This window comes from Gossypium arboreum, chromosome 9, assembly GCF_025698485.1.
Source record: "Gossypium arboreum isolate Shixiya-1 chromosome 9, ASM2569848v2, whole genome shotgun sequence".
Lineage (NCBI taxonomy): Eukaryota > Viridiplantae > Streptophyta > Magnoliopsida > Malvales > Malvaceae > Gossypium > Gossypium arboreum.
The window spans coordinates 86,924,224-86,939,624 of NC_069078.1; the positions used below are offsets into that span (position 1 = coordinate 86,924,224).

The following is a 15,401-nucleotide window of genomic DNA, read 5'->3' on the forward strand; positions in this document are numbered from 1 at the left end:
GGTGTGACATTTTATTTATTCGAGATAAGAAGGTCTTAGCATTCCATTTAATTTATTCAAGTGTTCTTTTTAAAAAAAAAAATAAAAGGATCGTATTCTAAAATCTTTTCAAACATTCAACGTTAAGACATTAATTAATTAATTCGGTACCAATTTTGGGGCGTTATGAGGGTGTTAACCCTTTCTTGTGCGTAACAGACTCCCAAACCTTTATTCTCAAATTTCGTAAATTAAAATCATCGTTTTAATAAATCAAAATATTTTATTAAAATGATCAATCACAAGGTGACCCGATCACACCTAAACAAAAATGATTGATGACGACTCTATTTTCGTTTTAAATTCTATCCCCGTTTTTTAAAGTAAAAATAGTTTCGACACATTTTATTATCAATAAGATCTATTTAATTTTATTAAAATACTCATGTTAATTAGACTTGGATTTAATAATAATAAAAGGTTATTTTTAAACAAATAATAAATAAAAGTTAAAATTAATTTAACTCGTATTAAAATATTATAATGTACAAGTTTTACTTGGTAAATGTTACCACAGTTTTATGCATTAAATATCATCTCCAAAATTTAATTGTGGACTACTCAATATATAATTATAATTAAATATAATATGTGATGCACGCAGAATCTATACGTAGCAATAAAAAAATTAGGAACACGCTACGCGGTTTCTTAACTTGTTTGACTTTATTCTTTTTCTTTACCCAATATGTGATGTAAGAATTCAAACCATCTAATTACGTGTATAAATAAATTATTTTTTATATACAAATACTTAACATTATTTATATACCCTCTTCAACTCTTTAATAACAGAATAAATACACTTTAATGCACTCAAACCTATATCTTACTGCATAAGCAACACAATGTTAATGCCAACCAAATTTTATATTTATAAAATTAAATGCATAAATTAGATTCCATATATATTTATATTATTGTCTAAGGATTTTGACATAATCCAAAAAATTGTTTTTAATAGAGTTTAATATATAGAAATATATATTAAATTATAAATATAAGTATAATCCAAATATTGAGTTTTTACTTATAATAGAAATATATATTCAATTAAATTCATACAACTATATTGATTTATAATAAATATTAGAAGGGGCCGGTAATTGTGAAAGTCATTCATCTAATTAACTTCTGGACGTCATTTGACATCAATGGATACAACGAGAACAAAGAAAAAAAAAAAAAAGAGTACAACAAATAAACTAAAAAGGACTTATTGGAGAATACAAGCTTGAAAGAAAATAAAATTTGAATACAAAATTAGTAATAATATTATACATATGTGTTGATGATGAAGAAAAGTATGTTCATCCAACGGTCGTCATCATTTTGACAAATTCATCATAGTTGACTTGACCATCACCGTCCAAATCGGCTTCTTTGATCATCTGCTCAACCTCTTCATCACTTAATTTCTCACCCAAGTTCATCATCACATTTCTCAGCTACATTTAATTGAAAACGGCAAATTATTATTTCAGTCTTTATTTTTCTTTAAACTATATAATAACAAAATTATCCATAAAAAATAACGATTAAATTATGATTTTCGTCCTTATTAAATATTCAACTTAGAGATATAATCCCAATACTTCAATTTAGAATAATTTGGTGTTTAAATATTTTAATGTTATTTCTTCTTTATTTAATTATTAATGTTATTTCTTTGAATAACAAATTAGTGGAAGTAACTATTTTAGTAACTATAATTTCACTTTTTAAATAATATATTAAAATCGGATTTTTCTTTTTAAGAAACAAATTTAATTATAGCAGTGAAAAAATTAAATCATCCCAATTCAAAATGTAATGATGAAATCCCTAAGATTTTAAAAAATGGAAAATTAATATAAATATATATCTCTCATTTTACTTTTATTAATGTTTGGTCATTATTTTTCCTTTGATCCTCCACATGCTAGCTATCAATGTGTGTAAATATTTGGAAAGTTTGTCATATAATATTCATGGATTGTTATTAGTTATAATAATAGCTAAGTTGTATTTTTCATACTTTTCTATATGAAAAACCCAAAGCTAAAAGTCAAAAGTTTTTCAAGTTGAATGAGTGCTTCAAAAAACTTTTGTTTGAATTTCCATTTTCTGGGTTTTAAAAACAATGCATTGATAATGGGAAATTAATGTTCATTATTAATTCATAATTAAAAAAAATTACCTCAGAAGCTGAAATATAGCCATTTAGATCTTTGTCAAAAACCCGGAAAGCCTCTTTAAGCTCCTCTTCTGCATCAGTTTCCTGTATTTTTTTTTTCACACAAATAATTTAAACCCATATTTTTTATAAAAAAGAACCCGAATTGAACTCGAGTTTTTAGTTTTTAATTTTTTTTTGGGATTTATTTTATACCTGCATTTTCTTGGCCATTAAGTTCAGGAACTCAGAGAATTCAATAGTTCCATTACCATCAGCATCAACTTCATTAATCATATCTTGAAGCTCTTCTTCAGAGGGATTCTGATCAAGGGATTTTATCACTGTTGCCAATTCTTCCACTGTAATGCAACCTATATAAACACATCATTAAAGCTATAAGGATTAAAGAACTTGATTCATATATATATAATGCATTGAATTTTCAACATGAAAAAAAAAAAACTGACCATCTCCATCTTTGTCAAAGAAATTGAAGGCTTCTTTGAACTCAACAATCTGTTCTTGAGTTAGTATATCACCCATGGCTTTGTTTGTTTGGTTGCCTGGAAAATGGAAAGGAAAAAAGAAAAACCTTGAAAAAAGGAGCTTTGGGAAGTTTAGGAGAGAAAATGAGAAAAATGAGGGTGAAGCGTATGTTTGAGTATAGCTCAAAGTGTAGGCTTAGCTGGGTTTATGTAGGAGTTTCAATGCAAGGAAATTCAGTGAAATCTTCTTTTAGGTGTAATAACAACTTGGTCCTTGGACAATAGGTAAAATGTCAAATTGGTACCTTGGAATTTTTTATTTGGCTTGATGCTTGTACTTTTATTCCGTCCATCTGTTGGGATCTAAAAAATAAATAAAAAAACTTCTGAAAAATCTGAAAATATAGAATTTATTTTTCTGGAATTATAAAATATTTTTTTGAAATTATGATTATAAGAAAATTCTAAAAATTAAAAAGATTCATAAATTTCTGAAAATATTTAAAAACCCTAAATTTCCAAGAAAAATATTCTAAAATTATAACTAAATTTGAAATTATCTCTTTTAAGGTATCCCATGCAAAAAAAAAAAATCATAAAAATAAAATGCTCATGAAATTCTAAAAACATTCTTAAAATTTCTAAAACAAAATCTAAAAATTGTGAAAAGCACGATGTGAATTTTTTAAAAAAATATTAAGAATATTTTGAACTTTGTTATAATTTTATGGTTTTTATAATTTCAAGAAAATAATTAAGGTGAAAATTTTCATATATTTATAATTTCAAAAGAAATATTTGTTTATGATGTTCATTTTTATTTTTATATATTTATGATTTTTTTCTTCTAATAATTTGGCCTTGATGATGTGGTTTTAAGATGACATTCTATAGACACTAACAGCTTTTATTGTCTGCTTATTGCCACAACAACTAATTTTCTCTTTTAAAACAAAAATTGGGAGGTACCAAATTCATAGATAAAATGAAACTACATGTAACGAAATTGAAAAAAAATCAAAGTACCAAGCTGACATTTATTTTATAAAGGCGAAATTAGGTATTAAGCATTTCTTTTCCTATAGTCATTTAAATTATTAAAATTAAGTTAAAATATAAAGTTTTTAAAAAAAATCAAAATTACAATGATAGGTCATTCTAAAATATGAAGATATTACAATTTTAGTTAAAAGTAAAAAATAATAATAATTTTGAAGGTCAAATCAAACATATACATAATTGCTACAAAATAGTATTATTTTTTGAAGTAATGGGAAATAAAAATTGTAAGACAGCTGTAAGAGTTCAATGTTTAGGAGACAAAACTAGTAAAGCATTCAAAGTAAAAACATTGGAGACTCAGATAAGCATGGGACCTATTCTATGGGGAGTAGTGTACATAACATATAGTTTAAGGATTATATATACATATATATTAATTTATCATTTTATTTTTATTTTTATATTATATATGTCTATTTTATGATTCATATTTAGGGCTTATGGTTACTTTTTAATAATATTATCTCAAAAGTTTGAATTTACAATTTTCTCTTGAGAGTGTAAGATAATATAAGTTCAAATGCGCTAAAGTATACTATTTTCCTATTTAAAGATTGGAAAAGAGCTATATCCTATTGGTGATCTATATATTGGACAAAGAAAATAGATATAGTAAAAATTTTTAGAAAAATAAAATGAAATGAAAAATAGTAAATAAATCATCTTTAATCCACCTATAGCACCAATGTTTTATTATTTAATACTTTATTTTTAAGGTAATTATACTATAAACAGCCGCCACTTTTTTCAAGTATGTAATTAATTTTTTCTCTTTTTAAAACGTAAATATATAATAACACTTCTTTTCTATTTAATAATAAAAATTTCAAACTCATATATCTATATTTTAAATTTTAATATAATGTAATTTGTTTTGTAGTTAAATACTACATGGTTTAATAAAATATAATGAAGGGATTTTGTAATGGCATAATTTAATTGTAAGGAATAAGGACCTAGGTGAATAAATAAAGGAAAGAATGGGGAGCTCTATAAATAAATGTGCATTGCTGTCGACGCGGTTTTAATTTTTAATTAATTTTTGTATTGGACGGCGCGGTAAACATTAAGTCATTTCGAGTACGGTCGTCACTTTGTACACTCTTTCAAATTTGTGGCAAAGCTTAGGCCATTCAAAACCTTCGGATATATTTAGGGATGGTGAAGACACTTGGCCCCATTCCACCCCATGTGATGGAAATATATATGTTTTTTGTAAATAAATAAAAATGGTTTTGGGATCGATAGAGTTGATTAGTTTTAATTTTTCAATTAATAGAATAAGATCGAGATCGGGTTTAGAAGGAACGTGTGTTATGTGTTGATTTTTTCTAGTTGATTCTATATTATAAGTGATCGGACATATCTTTACATTTATATTGTACTTGTAATTTTATCAATAAAACTATCTTACTTTTTAAAGATAAAATTCAATTTATGATAAATAAAAATGCGAGAAAATAAGCGAAACATCTAAAGAAGACAACTAAAGATCTAACTAATACGCTTATCCCATATACTCAAACCTATACGTTTCATCCTCACGAGTACTTGAAACAATATTGCTACTTAAAGAAGTTAAATGAACATTAAAAAAAAATTCAAAATCATGATTATCCTAGCCAACTTATGAACTGCCTTATTACTTATTAGCCTCTTTTATTATCTAATGAAAGGACAAATCGAAAAAAAAACGAACTAAGATAAATATAATTCTAAACAAAAATATTAAACTCAAACACATCAACTACTAGTTGAGTCATTGCATTGAACATTATTAAACCTATTGGCGTGGAGCCATGATAATGCTTCTCAAATAACAAAAATCTGAATAGTACGAGGGTCTTAACACGATCAACCAACAGTTTGGCAAAAGCACCATTAAAAAATTATTATTATCATTAAATATAATAAAAAATATTATTTTGAAAAAAAAATTAAAATTATAGCATATCTTAGGTGATGTTGAGTCTATCTCTGATTTTTCAAAGGGAATAAAATAATATTTAATTTTGAGTTGAGTTGAAATTGGGGTGAGAGAAATCGCTTCACCTTTTTATTATTATTTAAGCACTAAATTTAAGTTTTATTGTACGTACTCTAAAACTTATTTTAATTTATGGCTAAATTTATTTGGATTTATGTTGAGATAATCGTGCAATATAATAATAAATTTTAATTGTAATTTATATTATAATTATAGTTGTAAATGTGGTTATATTTAAGAAAAGAAATGAGATATGATCCAAAGATCTAACATACTAATAAATAAGAATAGAAAGGCTAGCAAAGAATACACAAAGACACGTAGAAATAATTGAATAAGAGACAAGGAGACAAGATCATGGTCGGCAGTTTAGACTTTGATTCTTCAGACCTTGAAAACTCATGCTTTCTAAGAACTATATCTATCATTGAATTGACTTTGTGTACTTTTTTTTTTTTTTTGAAGTGATTATGTGCTACGCTAAATATTTTTATTTTGTTAAATTTATTTTTTCTTTAAATAATTTTAGACATTCAACCTTTTATTAGAATTGTAAAATAAAATTTTCACGTAAAAATAAAGCAAATGACACTTTAAAAGTTTATTTCTCCAATAGTCAAAAACTACCATGTTTCAAATGGTACAATATAAAGAGTTTATTGTTACTGTAAATAATTTTATTACCATATTTCAATTCATTGATGTGAAGTTGATTGTAGATCCAAATGAAGTTGAAGACATTGAAGGCAAATAAAATGAAGGGACATTAGTTGTGTGGTTGAATACTGGTCTTGGTCGGTGATCAGTGTTGCATTACGCATTTGGGATTTATCCTATTTATTTACCATTAAATTTAATAGTTATATCATTATAAGAGTATTTTTGTTTTTGTTTTAATTTTTATATTTTTATATTATAATATTTTTAAAAATAATTTGGGGATTTTTTGTACAATTAAGTTATTATTTTATGAAAAATCAATATAATGAATCCTTTCCTCTTGTTTCTATTATTTAATCGAACAAAAACATTTAAAAATATTTATTTTAGTATTATTTTAATTAAAATAATTTTTATATGATAGGACTCGAATATAAATACTTAAATTTCAAAGCTCAACCTTGTTAATAATGTCAAAGACTTTGTTAATTATTTTATTAATCCAAACATAATTCTATAAAATTAAACCCTACTTAACAAAAAATATTCATCAACTTTACTTATTTTCCTTTATTACTGTTTTTTCATTACAATTTTTTTCCTTTCATTACACAATTGAGAAAAGGAATGAAATTAAATGTCAACATTTAGTAATCTTGTAACTTTGACTATGATTAAATTAGTATTTTTTAGGTATAATAACTTATATGACCTTCAAATTTTTACAAAAAAGTTATTTTAAACACATTTAATTTTTCGTGTTTTAACCCTTAAACTTGTGTTTTTGTTAGATCACGCCAGAGTGAATAGAAAAGTTCACATTTTTAACTTGTTAATATTACATACATGTGAATTACCATGTAAATGATACCTCATGATTTAATTAATTTTTTAAAATTTAAAATTCCAAAAAAACATAAAAACTATTTTTAAAAACTAAAAATCATTAAAAATATTAAAAATATATAAAAGTTATATGTTTTTAAAAATTTAAAATTAATTAAATATCTACATGACTATTCACATGAATGTCATATCAACAAAGTTAACAAACATTAATTTTTTATTTATTTTGAATTAAATTGACAAAAATACAAATTAAAAGAGACAAAATTAAATTGACGACTTGAATGACATTTTTATAGTAAAGTTAAAAGACAAAAAAGTGATTATGACTTTCTTTTATTACTATTAATCTCAAAATGATAAGTAAACCGTAATTAACCAGAAATGAATCTTGATCAACTTTGTGGATATACGATATCTTGCATCTTCTTTACCAAAATTAACAAATCACCCACAATTCAAGAAAAAGAAAACATAGCTTATAGACATTAATCTATCAGTACATGTGATACAAATAACAACACAAAAGAAAACCAAAAAACCAAATGTCATCCAAATAAAAGCATTGGGAAGAAAGAAAAGAGAAATAAAATCACTTCCATATGTAAGTAATAGAGGCTTCCAACAGTCAAATCATGAACTAGGATAGAGTAAGAGTCGCGGATACCGAAATTCGAATCTCGAACTTGTTAGATGACACCCTTTTAATAGTGACTACATGAACTACATGAAGCAATTGGATTAAAGTCGGCGTCCAACTCAAGATGCTAGTCTATATACAAACTTCAGCAAGCTTATTTTTCTTTTAAATAGTAGTTTCTGCATAAGGAACTATGACTACTTATTAAATAAATTTTACCTTGGTATGGAAAATTGTTTATTATTCGGACATCTCTGATGGCTTCTTAACCTCTCGTAGCTGCACGGAATTGTCAAAGCAGTGATAAAAACCATAGTGTGGGAATCTCTCGTACCAGGTCTCTTGTTCCACGTGTGTGTCCCAATGCTCCCCACTGCTACTCTTTCCATATTTGTGAACCCATCCCGAGCCGTTGTGTTCCTCACCCCATGTGCGATTCCATTGATCTCCATGCTTTCCTTGCCACCATGTTTCTCCTTGCTTTACACCACGCCCATTGTTGTCAAAATGTTCGTCCCACTTGTCACCCCATTTTGACCAACCATCACCTTCGCAGCGTTCCGCCCACTTATCGGTGTATTTCACACTGCCACCATATCCATCGTATTGTTCACCCCACCTGAGATAGTTGCAAAAACTTGTGATCAAATGTATTAAATCAAACTGGATGATTATTGAATATCTATCCTCCAGAGATTGATCTTAAACGAAGTGACCATTTTCTTCATCAGTTCAGTACTTCAGCTGAGTCGAGTCATTAATGATTGAATCAAAACCATTGAGCTAGAACTGAGTTCAGTCAACTGACAAATAGGACCCAAATTCAATGTCATACAAAACCATTCTGACAAAATCCAAAATAAGCTTTGGATGACATAAGACATGGATTTAAGCGTTTCAAGAGGTTGTTTAGATCTTGCTAGAGTAAATTTCGACAGGGATAAAACAAGGCAATGCTCTTGTAAGCAATTTATGACCGGTTCAAGATTGCAACCATAAACAAATTCTGGATAAAGAAAATAGAAACAGTGAAAATTATATCTAAACTAGATATGATGTTTAATACCTTTCATGCCAGACATGAGCATGACCAGCCTCAAGGGGCGTGTTTGGGTCAATGCTGCACCACTTGTCAGCCCATTTCTCAGATTTTCCGGATGCATCATAATGTTCCCACCATTTTTCTTGCCACTCCTCGCCATTAGCATTCTTTCCCCACTTATCAGCAGTTTTTTCAAGATGTGCAAGCCCACTATCCTGAACCAAAGAACACTTTCAGTATATATTTTTTCTTTTAACAAGATTTAGAACAATATTCTGATAAAAACACAATATCTTAGCATACTTCAATATTTTTGGTCTGCTTTAGAACACAGTTAAAATTTATTAACGGTGCAATAATTTAGAGAAAACAACAAAGGGCACAAAAAAACTGTGATCAATACACTTTGAGCTAGATATGAGATTGACACGAACAGTAGCAAAGAAGTAAAAGATGCTAAAATGAAGTCATAAATTTAAATCTCTTCACAAAGCAAGCAAATGTGTGAAATTTAAATTAGAATACATCTCCCTTTAGCTTTATTCCTTTCTCCTTTTCTTTTTCTCCTTGAGAGAAGAAGGATGTTCCGTCAATGCCACCTGGCTTGACTGCTGGTGGAAGCTTTTAATAATGTTGCTCTCAGAAAAGGAGAGAGACCAGGAAAAGCATAACTAGCATACAGACAATTTAGTATCTCTTAACCTCATAACGACAGCTCTTTTTTCCATTTTTTGTCAAGTTATGCTTGATATGTATCTAAAAGTACATCTATCATGCACTACAGTCAGACTATGGAAAATGATGAAATTCAGCTACAGTGATCTAGTTGTGACTAGACGGGTGAGCTAACCCTACAAGGGATTCATTCCACACAATTATTTTACTACAATCCGACAAATCTCTGCTCCCAACCATTCATTATACAGGGTTCTCTACATATGCTTACGTGGAGCCAAGATGGACCATATACTCTAAGGATGATTGAACTTCATAATTATATCACAATTTAATTTAGATGATATGAACCCTACAAGTAAAATGCAATAAAAAGAAAGGGTCTTGAGAAATGTATCATCTTGCTTCAATTATGTTGTTGTTACTGACCTGCAACATTGATTCTCTCCACCTTTCACTCCAAACATTCCCGAAAACATCACGTCCTGATTTCTCAGAACCTAGTTCCTTGTAGTCGAACTCATCAGAAGCCTCCCAGTACTTTTCTTGCCATTCAACAGCTTGGTCAGCACTAACACCCCTGATCATTGTCCACCTGCAAATCACACCATCAGGCCTTTGCTCGATTCCCGTTTCAATCCACCATCTTGTTCCATCTTGATTGACTCCTTGAGATGATAATTCTTTGGCCTTATGAAGGGCATCAGCTGCTTCTGCAGCATGCGCAGAAAATTCAACTTCAAGGTCACGTTCCTCTTTTACAGAAATCTCGTCTACATCAACCTCAGATGCTTTTGTTTTATCAACTTCTAGAAGTGACTGAAACGGTGGAAGATTGCGGGTGGTCTCGTAAGCTTTACTCTCAAAAGGAATAGAGAGAATGCCAACGGACCGCTCTTTCTCTAGAACTGGATTGCTAGAAATTGGATACTCCGAAGTTTGTCTAGCAGCCTGCAACACATCCACTTCATCTGAAATTTGATCATTACTTGAAGGAGGTGTCCAGGACCAAAAATCTGGACCAGGTGTCCCATTTCCTGAATTTTCAGGTCGAGTAACAAAAATGCTCCCATCCTGCTTTCCTGTTAAATTAAGACTCCGTTTACTGAAAGAAATAGTAATAACTTTATAATAAGCTTAACTCTGATGATCATTCCGACATTGGGTTCTCTGAAAATTATCAGCTGCTAAGTGCCAAAAGTAAAATTAGCCGAGACATTCTTGCCAATCTAGATTGTTAATGGAGTAAACGTGCTTTCACTACTAAAGATCGAAAATATGTGAGCTGCTGGTTACAAAAATGTCATTGTAGCTTCACATACTCAAGTAACTAAGCTGTGCTTCCCTTTTCCTTTTCTTGTTAATCCAATAATAAATTCCCTTCATTTGAGTTCTCCAAAAGATTAAAAAAAAAAAAAAAAGCTTCTCGGATTCTTTAATTCGCTTCAAAGAAATGTTATCCATTTTCTTAAAAAATGATATCCTCAGATAATATTTTTAAAAAAAACCAAACTAAATCATTTTAGAAAAAACAGATGCCAACAAAAATAAATACAATTTAAAGTTTTCAGATGAAAAAGGATTTTAGTTCTTGCCATCTTCTTGAACTCTAATTGAGTTGCGATTTTTGTTGTTGGAATCATCCTTTCTCGAAGAATCCTTGTTCCCGATAAGAGAGCGAGCTGCCGCAATCGCCGCCGCGGCACGATCAATTACTTGCATTCTCTGAATCTGATCCCTTTCTTCCTTCGGAGTTTCCAGAATCTTCTGGAACTCCTTGCTCTTCTTCTCTATAACCTCTTTCTTCTCGCCATTCCCGCCGCCGCTATCATCGTCAGTCTTAGCCAAATTTTGAGTGAGCTTTTGAAACTCGGCTTCCTTCTTTTCCCTCTCCACAGCTTTCCTCCACATACCGAGGTACGAATTGTCGCCATCAACGGCTCTAACAACCGTCAAGCTCGTCCTGCTCCTCCTAAAAATCCTTTGGTAAACTGATTTTGGCGCGGCAATGAGCGCGCGTTTATGGTGGTCGGGAGGGAGAGGAGTGGAGGCGCGTAGAGTGGCGCGTGAGAGAGAAGCCATATTTGTGGTGTTTATTCTTGGGAGAGTGAAATGAAAGTGGATCGGAAATGAATTCGGAACTGCGTGAGCGAAGATATAGAACGTTGGGACTTGGGACTCTCTTTTTGAAGTTAGCGCGTGATTTTGTGAGATTTTTACAGTTTTTTTAGGTTTATATTTGTCATCGATCCCTGTACTTTAACGAAATTTAATATTTAATACTTATTTAAAAAGTTAAGAGCTAAGAACTCGTTCTTTTTATTTAAAAATCTTAGCTCACTCACCACTATCATTAGTATTTTCTATCAGAATTTTTTAATTTTACATATTAACTAATTTGTATTGATATTACAGCACATGATTGAGGAAAAAAAATAAACATGTCAACAAAATTTGAAGAAAATACTAAAATGTTAATCAAGGGCGAATCTAGGGTAAAATCTCCTTTTTAAACTTAAGCAATTCAATTTAATTTTTTAGTACCTTTGTTACATAAAATTGTATTTATGGCCTTTCTAAAATAATTAATAATTCACTTTAATCTATTTTGAATTCTTTTTTTTTAAGATTTGGCATTCCCCAATTTTTATTTTATCTCAACTCTCCTAAAAAATTTTTAGTTTCTCTCCCAAGGCTATAATTTTTTAAAATTTTAAACTTTTAAAATACATGGACTAAATATCAATTTTGTAAAAATACAGGAACTAATGGCAGATTTTAACCTATATTATTTTTATTCAAATAATTTCGTGGCATCGAAGGAAAGTTCAGATGCGGTTTTGTTGGCTACGGTCGGTTCAGATTTAACGGATTTACCTTTTCTGAAACCGTCAAATGGATATCACATAGTTCTGCAACGTTGCACAGTTTAACATCCAAATATTTTGATTGATATTTAACAACAATAAGTTAATTAATATAAATATTAAAATTAAATAAAAATCATTTTATAAAAATAAACTTATTTTTTCTTTTACAATATATGATAATTTTATTTTTCAAGTTTTTATTTTATTAAATAGAAATTCTAATTTAGTTTACTAATTCTTAATATTTATAATTTAAATATTATTAAAATAACATATTTGAAAGAATTTTTTATCAAATTATGTTTTCAAGTTATCAAAATTAATATTGAGAGGTAAATTTTATTAAAAACATTTAAAGTTGTCATAAAATTTAATAAAATTTAAAATTTAGAAGTTACTCATAGTTTCAAAATATAAAAATATAATAGTAAATTTCAATAATCACCTGTTATGGTAATTTTGCACTTTTAAGCTTAACAAGTATTTCGAGTATTTTCAACTCCTAAGTAAAATTATTAAACTTTAGTTTAATTATAATTCATATCATAAAATTTTAACTTTTATATGAAAACTAAAATATGCCCTTTGATAAATTATATTAAATTTTGAAATATAATATTTTATCAATTATAAAAATTATAATAATTGAATTCTAAATTTTAAAAATAGAAGAAATAAATTTAATACTAAACTTAAATTATTATGATTATTATAATAAATGTAACTAAGTAAAATAAAAGATGAAATTAATATATAACATCGGAAAAATTAAAATAGTATATCATGAAAAAATAACACAATATTTGGATTATTTTCTTAAAAAGGTGAATACATCTAATTTTCAAACATTATTATTTTTCTTCTTTTTTTTTTAATATCCAAATTGATATTATCGGATCAAGTGATAATAAATTCAATCACAATTATTATATTTTTTAGTATATTAAAGAGTTTATTGCACCAAAATCAACTTATTACAAAAGAAAGCAGACTACCTTTCTGGTGGCTCAGTGGCCTAGCCGCCGTCGCCACTTCCTATCAGAGTTAGTTCCCCTTAACTTTCGATATCTCCACAAGATGAGAGTATTTTTTTTGGGGGGATATACATTTTAGTACCTAATTGAACTAAAAAAATTTAAGTACTAATTATACCTTTAAAGTAAAGTTTAAGTACTAAAATGTATATTTATTTTTTTATTTTTAGTATAAGCCTTACGAGACTCTTAAAATTTCGGATTCATGAATAATTATATAATACCTTGTTGATATAAATTAACCATTAAATAAATAAGAATTGGTGGTTACATATCAAATTATTACAGAATTATAATACTTTACATTTAATTTTTGTTGTGAAAGTGAACCATGTCAATAGTAATGGTTAAACTGTTTGTAATCATCTTGCCGAGCAATGAATTCACTTCTGTTATTGGTGACTTAACGTTGGCTTCTTCAAATGCATCCTCACAATGATATATTTTGTCCACATTAGAGCTTAGCTCCACCTTCAATTGTTTGTCGTCGCCAACCGAGATAGCATCAAGGATTCTATGTTTACTTTCGAGAATAGACTTGTAATTATTGATACAAATGTTAAAACAATTAGTGATAGGTTTTAAGTTTGAGGAAGATAATAAGAGTTTTGAGGCCTTGTCCAAGGCTTCCTTAGTCTTAATATCAATTGCTTCAACCTCAATATCAAGAATAGACACAGGATTTATAGCAACCTTTTTACGTAAGAATGGAATAGTTGTTATTAAGCATTCAACTGGGTTGTCAGTCTTATCACAAATTCGTTGAAGCTTAGGATCGATAGCAACAGGTAATTTTTGATTCCCTTGTCGAACATTATATGAAGATGAAGCTGAAGCTATTGATGAAGTAGTAAAGAATAAAAAGAAAACGAGGATGGAGATTAAGTGCTTCATCTTAATTACCTCTTCGTTTAGAGGCCAAAGATTGGGAAATAAAAAGATGACTTAAGTGGTAACTATTATTGATCAATTTAAACTAGTTTGAGGAGTTAATTTTAGATAGAACTAAAATATTAGTTTGAGTTGTGCCACACAATCTAATTTTAGTATAACGATTTTTGGATATTATTATAATGGCTTACATTTAAATACATTGTTAAAGAAATATTAGAAAACAAATTTCAACTACAAATTACCAGTTTTTTTTCTCACAATTTGTTAATTTAGGATATTGTTACGTAACATAGAAAACTATTTCGTTGACAATTTTTTTTAGTATGAAGAATATAAATTTAACTTAGACTGGGTTGACTATTTGTTTATGTTAAATTGTAAAATAAAATTTTAAAGATTAAAATATATTTTAAGTAAAGTTTTCAGAATTTGACAGATGGTTGAACTAGTCAGGCTACGAGTTTGTATGGTCGATTCAATAAATTAATAAAAAATATAAAAAATATTTAAAAAACCAATTTAATCAGTTTTTTTTTTAGCCTGGTTTAATCAGTTTATATCGATTTGTGGATCTTGATTTATCTTTCTCTAGATCGATAGCCCGATCAATTCTCGGCCCGACTGACCACTTTGATTCAAACAACCATGATATTAAGTCTCTACAATTGGTGCATTTAGAATTTAGTATTCTTATTTTTATTTTCAAAATTTAATCTACTTTTTAGATTTAAAAATATGCTTTCAAATTATATATAACAATATAATATTTTAATTGAAAAATTAACGATATTAACTATTTAAACTAATTTTTATAAAACTAAAAAAGAAAGGTAGGTCAGCATGAAGATTGAGGAAAATCCTCTTATATATAGGTATATAGATTTTGAGCATAACTAAAACTATACTGTTGTTTTACGTTTTTAAAAATAAAAAAGTGTGGAATGGTTTGGACAGTACTTTTATATATAACTAGATTAAATGCCCCTACTTTCTTGGGGATTTAAATAAT

At 28.2% G+C, this 15,401-nt stretch overlaps 3 protein-coding genes across 3 annotated transcripts; all 3 read right to left on the bottom strand.

Moving 5' to 3' along the window:
* Positions 1 to 1,145: 1,145 nt before the first annotated feature.
* On the bottom strand, positions 1,146 to 2,887 carry LOC108452058 (calmodulin-like protein 11). Its single transcript, XM_017749794.2, has 4 exons — positions 2,665 to 2,887; positions 2,411 to 2,568; positions 2,219 to 2,299; positions 1,146 to 1,487 (listed from the first exon to the last, which is right to left on the bottom strand). The coding sequence occupies exons 1-4, from the start codon at positions 2,738 to 2,740 to the stop codon at positions 1,350 to 1,352; spliced, it is 453 nt and encodes a 150-aa protein (XP_017605283.1). The 5' UTR covers positions 2,741 to 2,887; the 3' UTR covers positions 1,146 to 1,349.
* A 4,915-nt stretch (positions 2,888 to 7,802) lies between these two features.
* Positions 7,803 to 11,834, bottom strand: LOC108450349 (uncharacterized). Its single transcript, XM_017747928.2, has 4 exons — positions 11,190 to 11,834; positions 10,024 to 10,676; positions 8,944 to 9,134; positions 7,803 to 8,496 (listed from the first exon to the last, which is right to left on the bottom strand). Exons 1-4 carry the CDS (start codon positions 11,674 to 11,676, stop codon positions 8,118 to 8,120), a joined length of 1,710 nt encoding a protein of 569 aa, XP_017603417.1. The 5' UTR covers positions 11,677 to 11,834; the 3' UTR covers positions 7,803 to 8,117.
* Positions 11,835 to 13,804: 1,970 nt separating this feature from the next.
* On the bottom strand, positions 13,805 to 14,392 carry LOC108450845 (uncharacterized). The gene has a single exon (XM_017748615.1). It carries the CDS (start codon positions 14,390 to 14,392, stop codon positions 13,805 to 13,807), a length of 588 nt encoding a protein of 195 aa, XP_017604104.1.
* Positions 14,393 to 15,401: the final 1,009 nt, after the last annotated feature.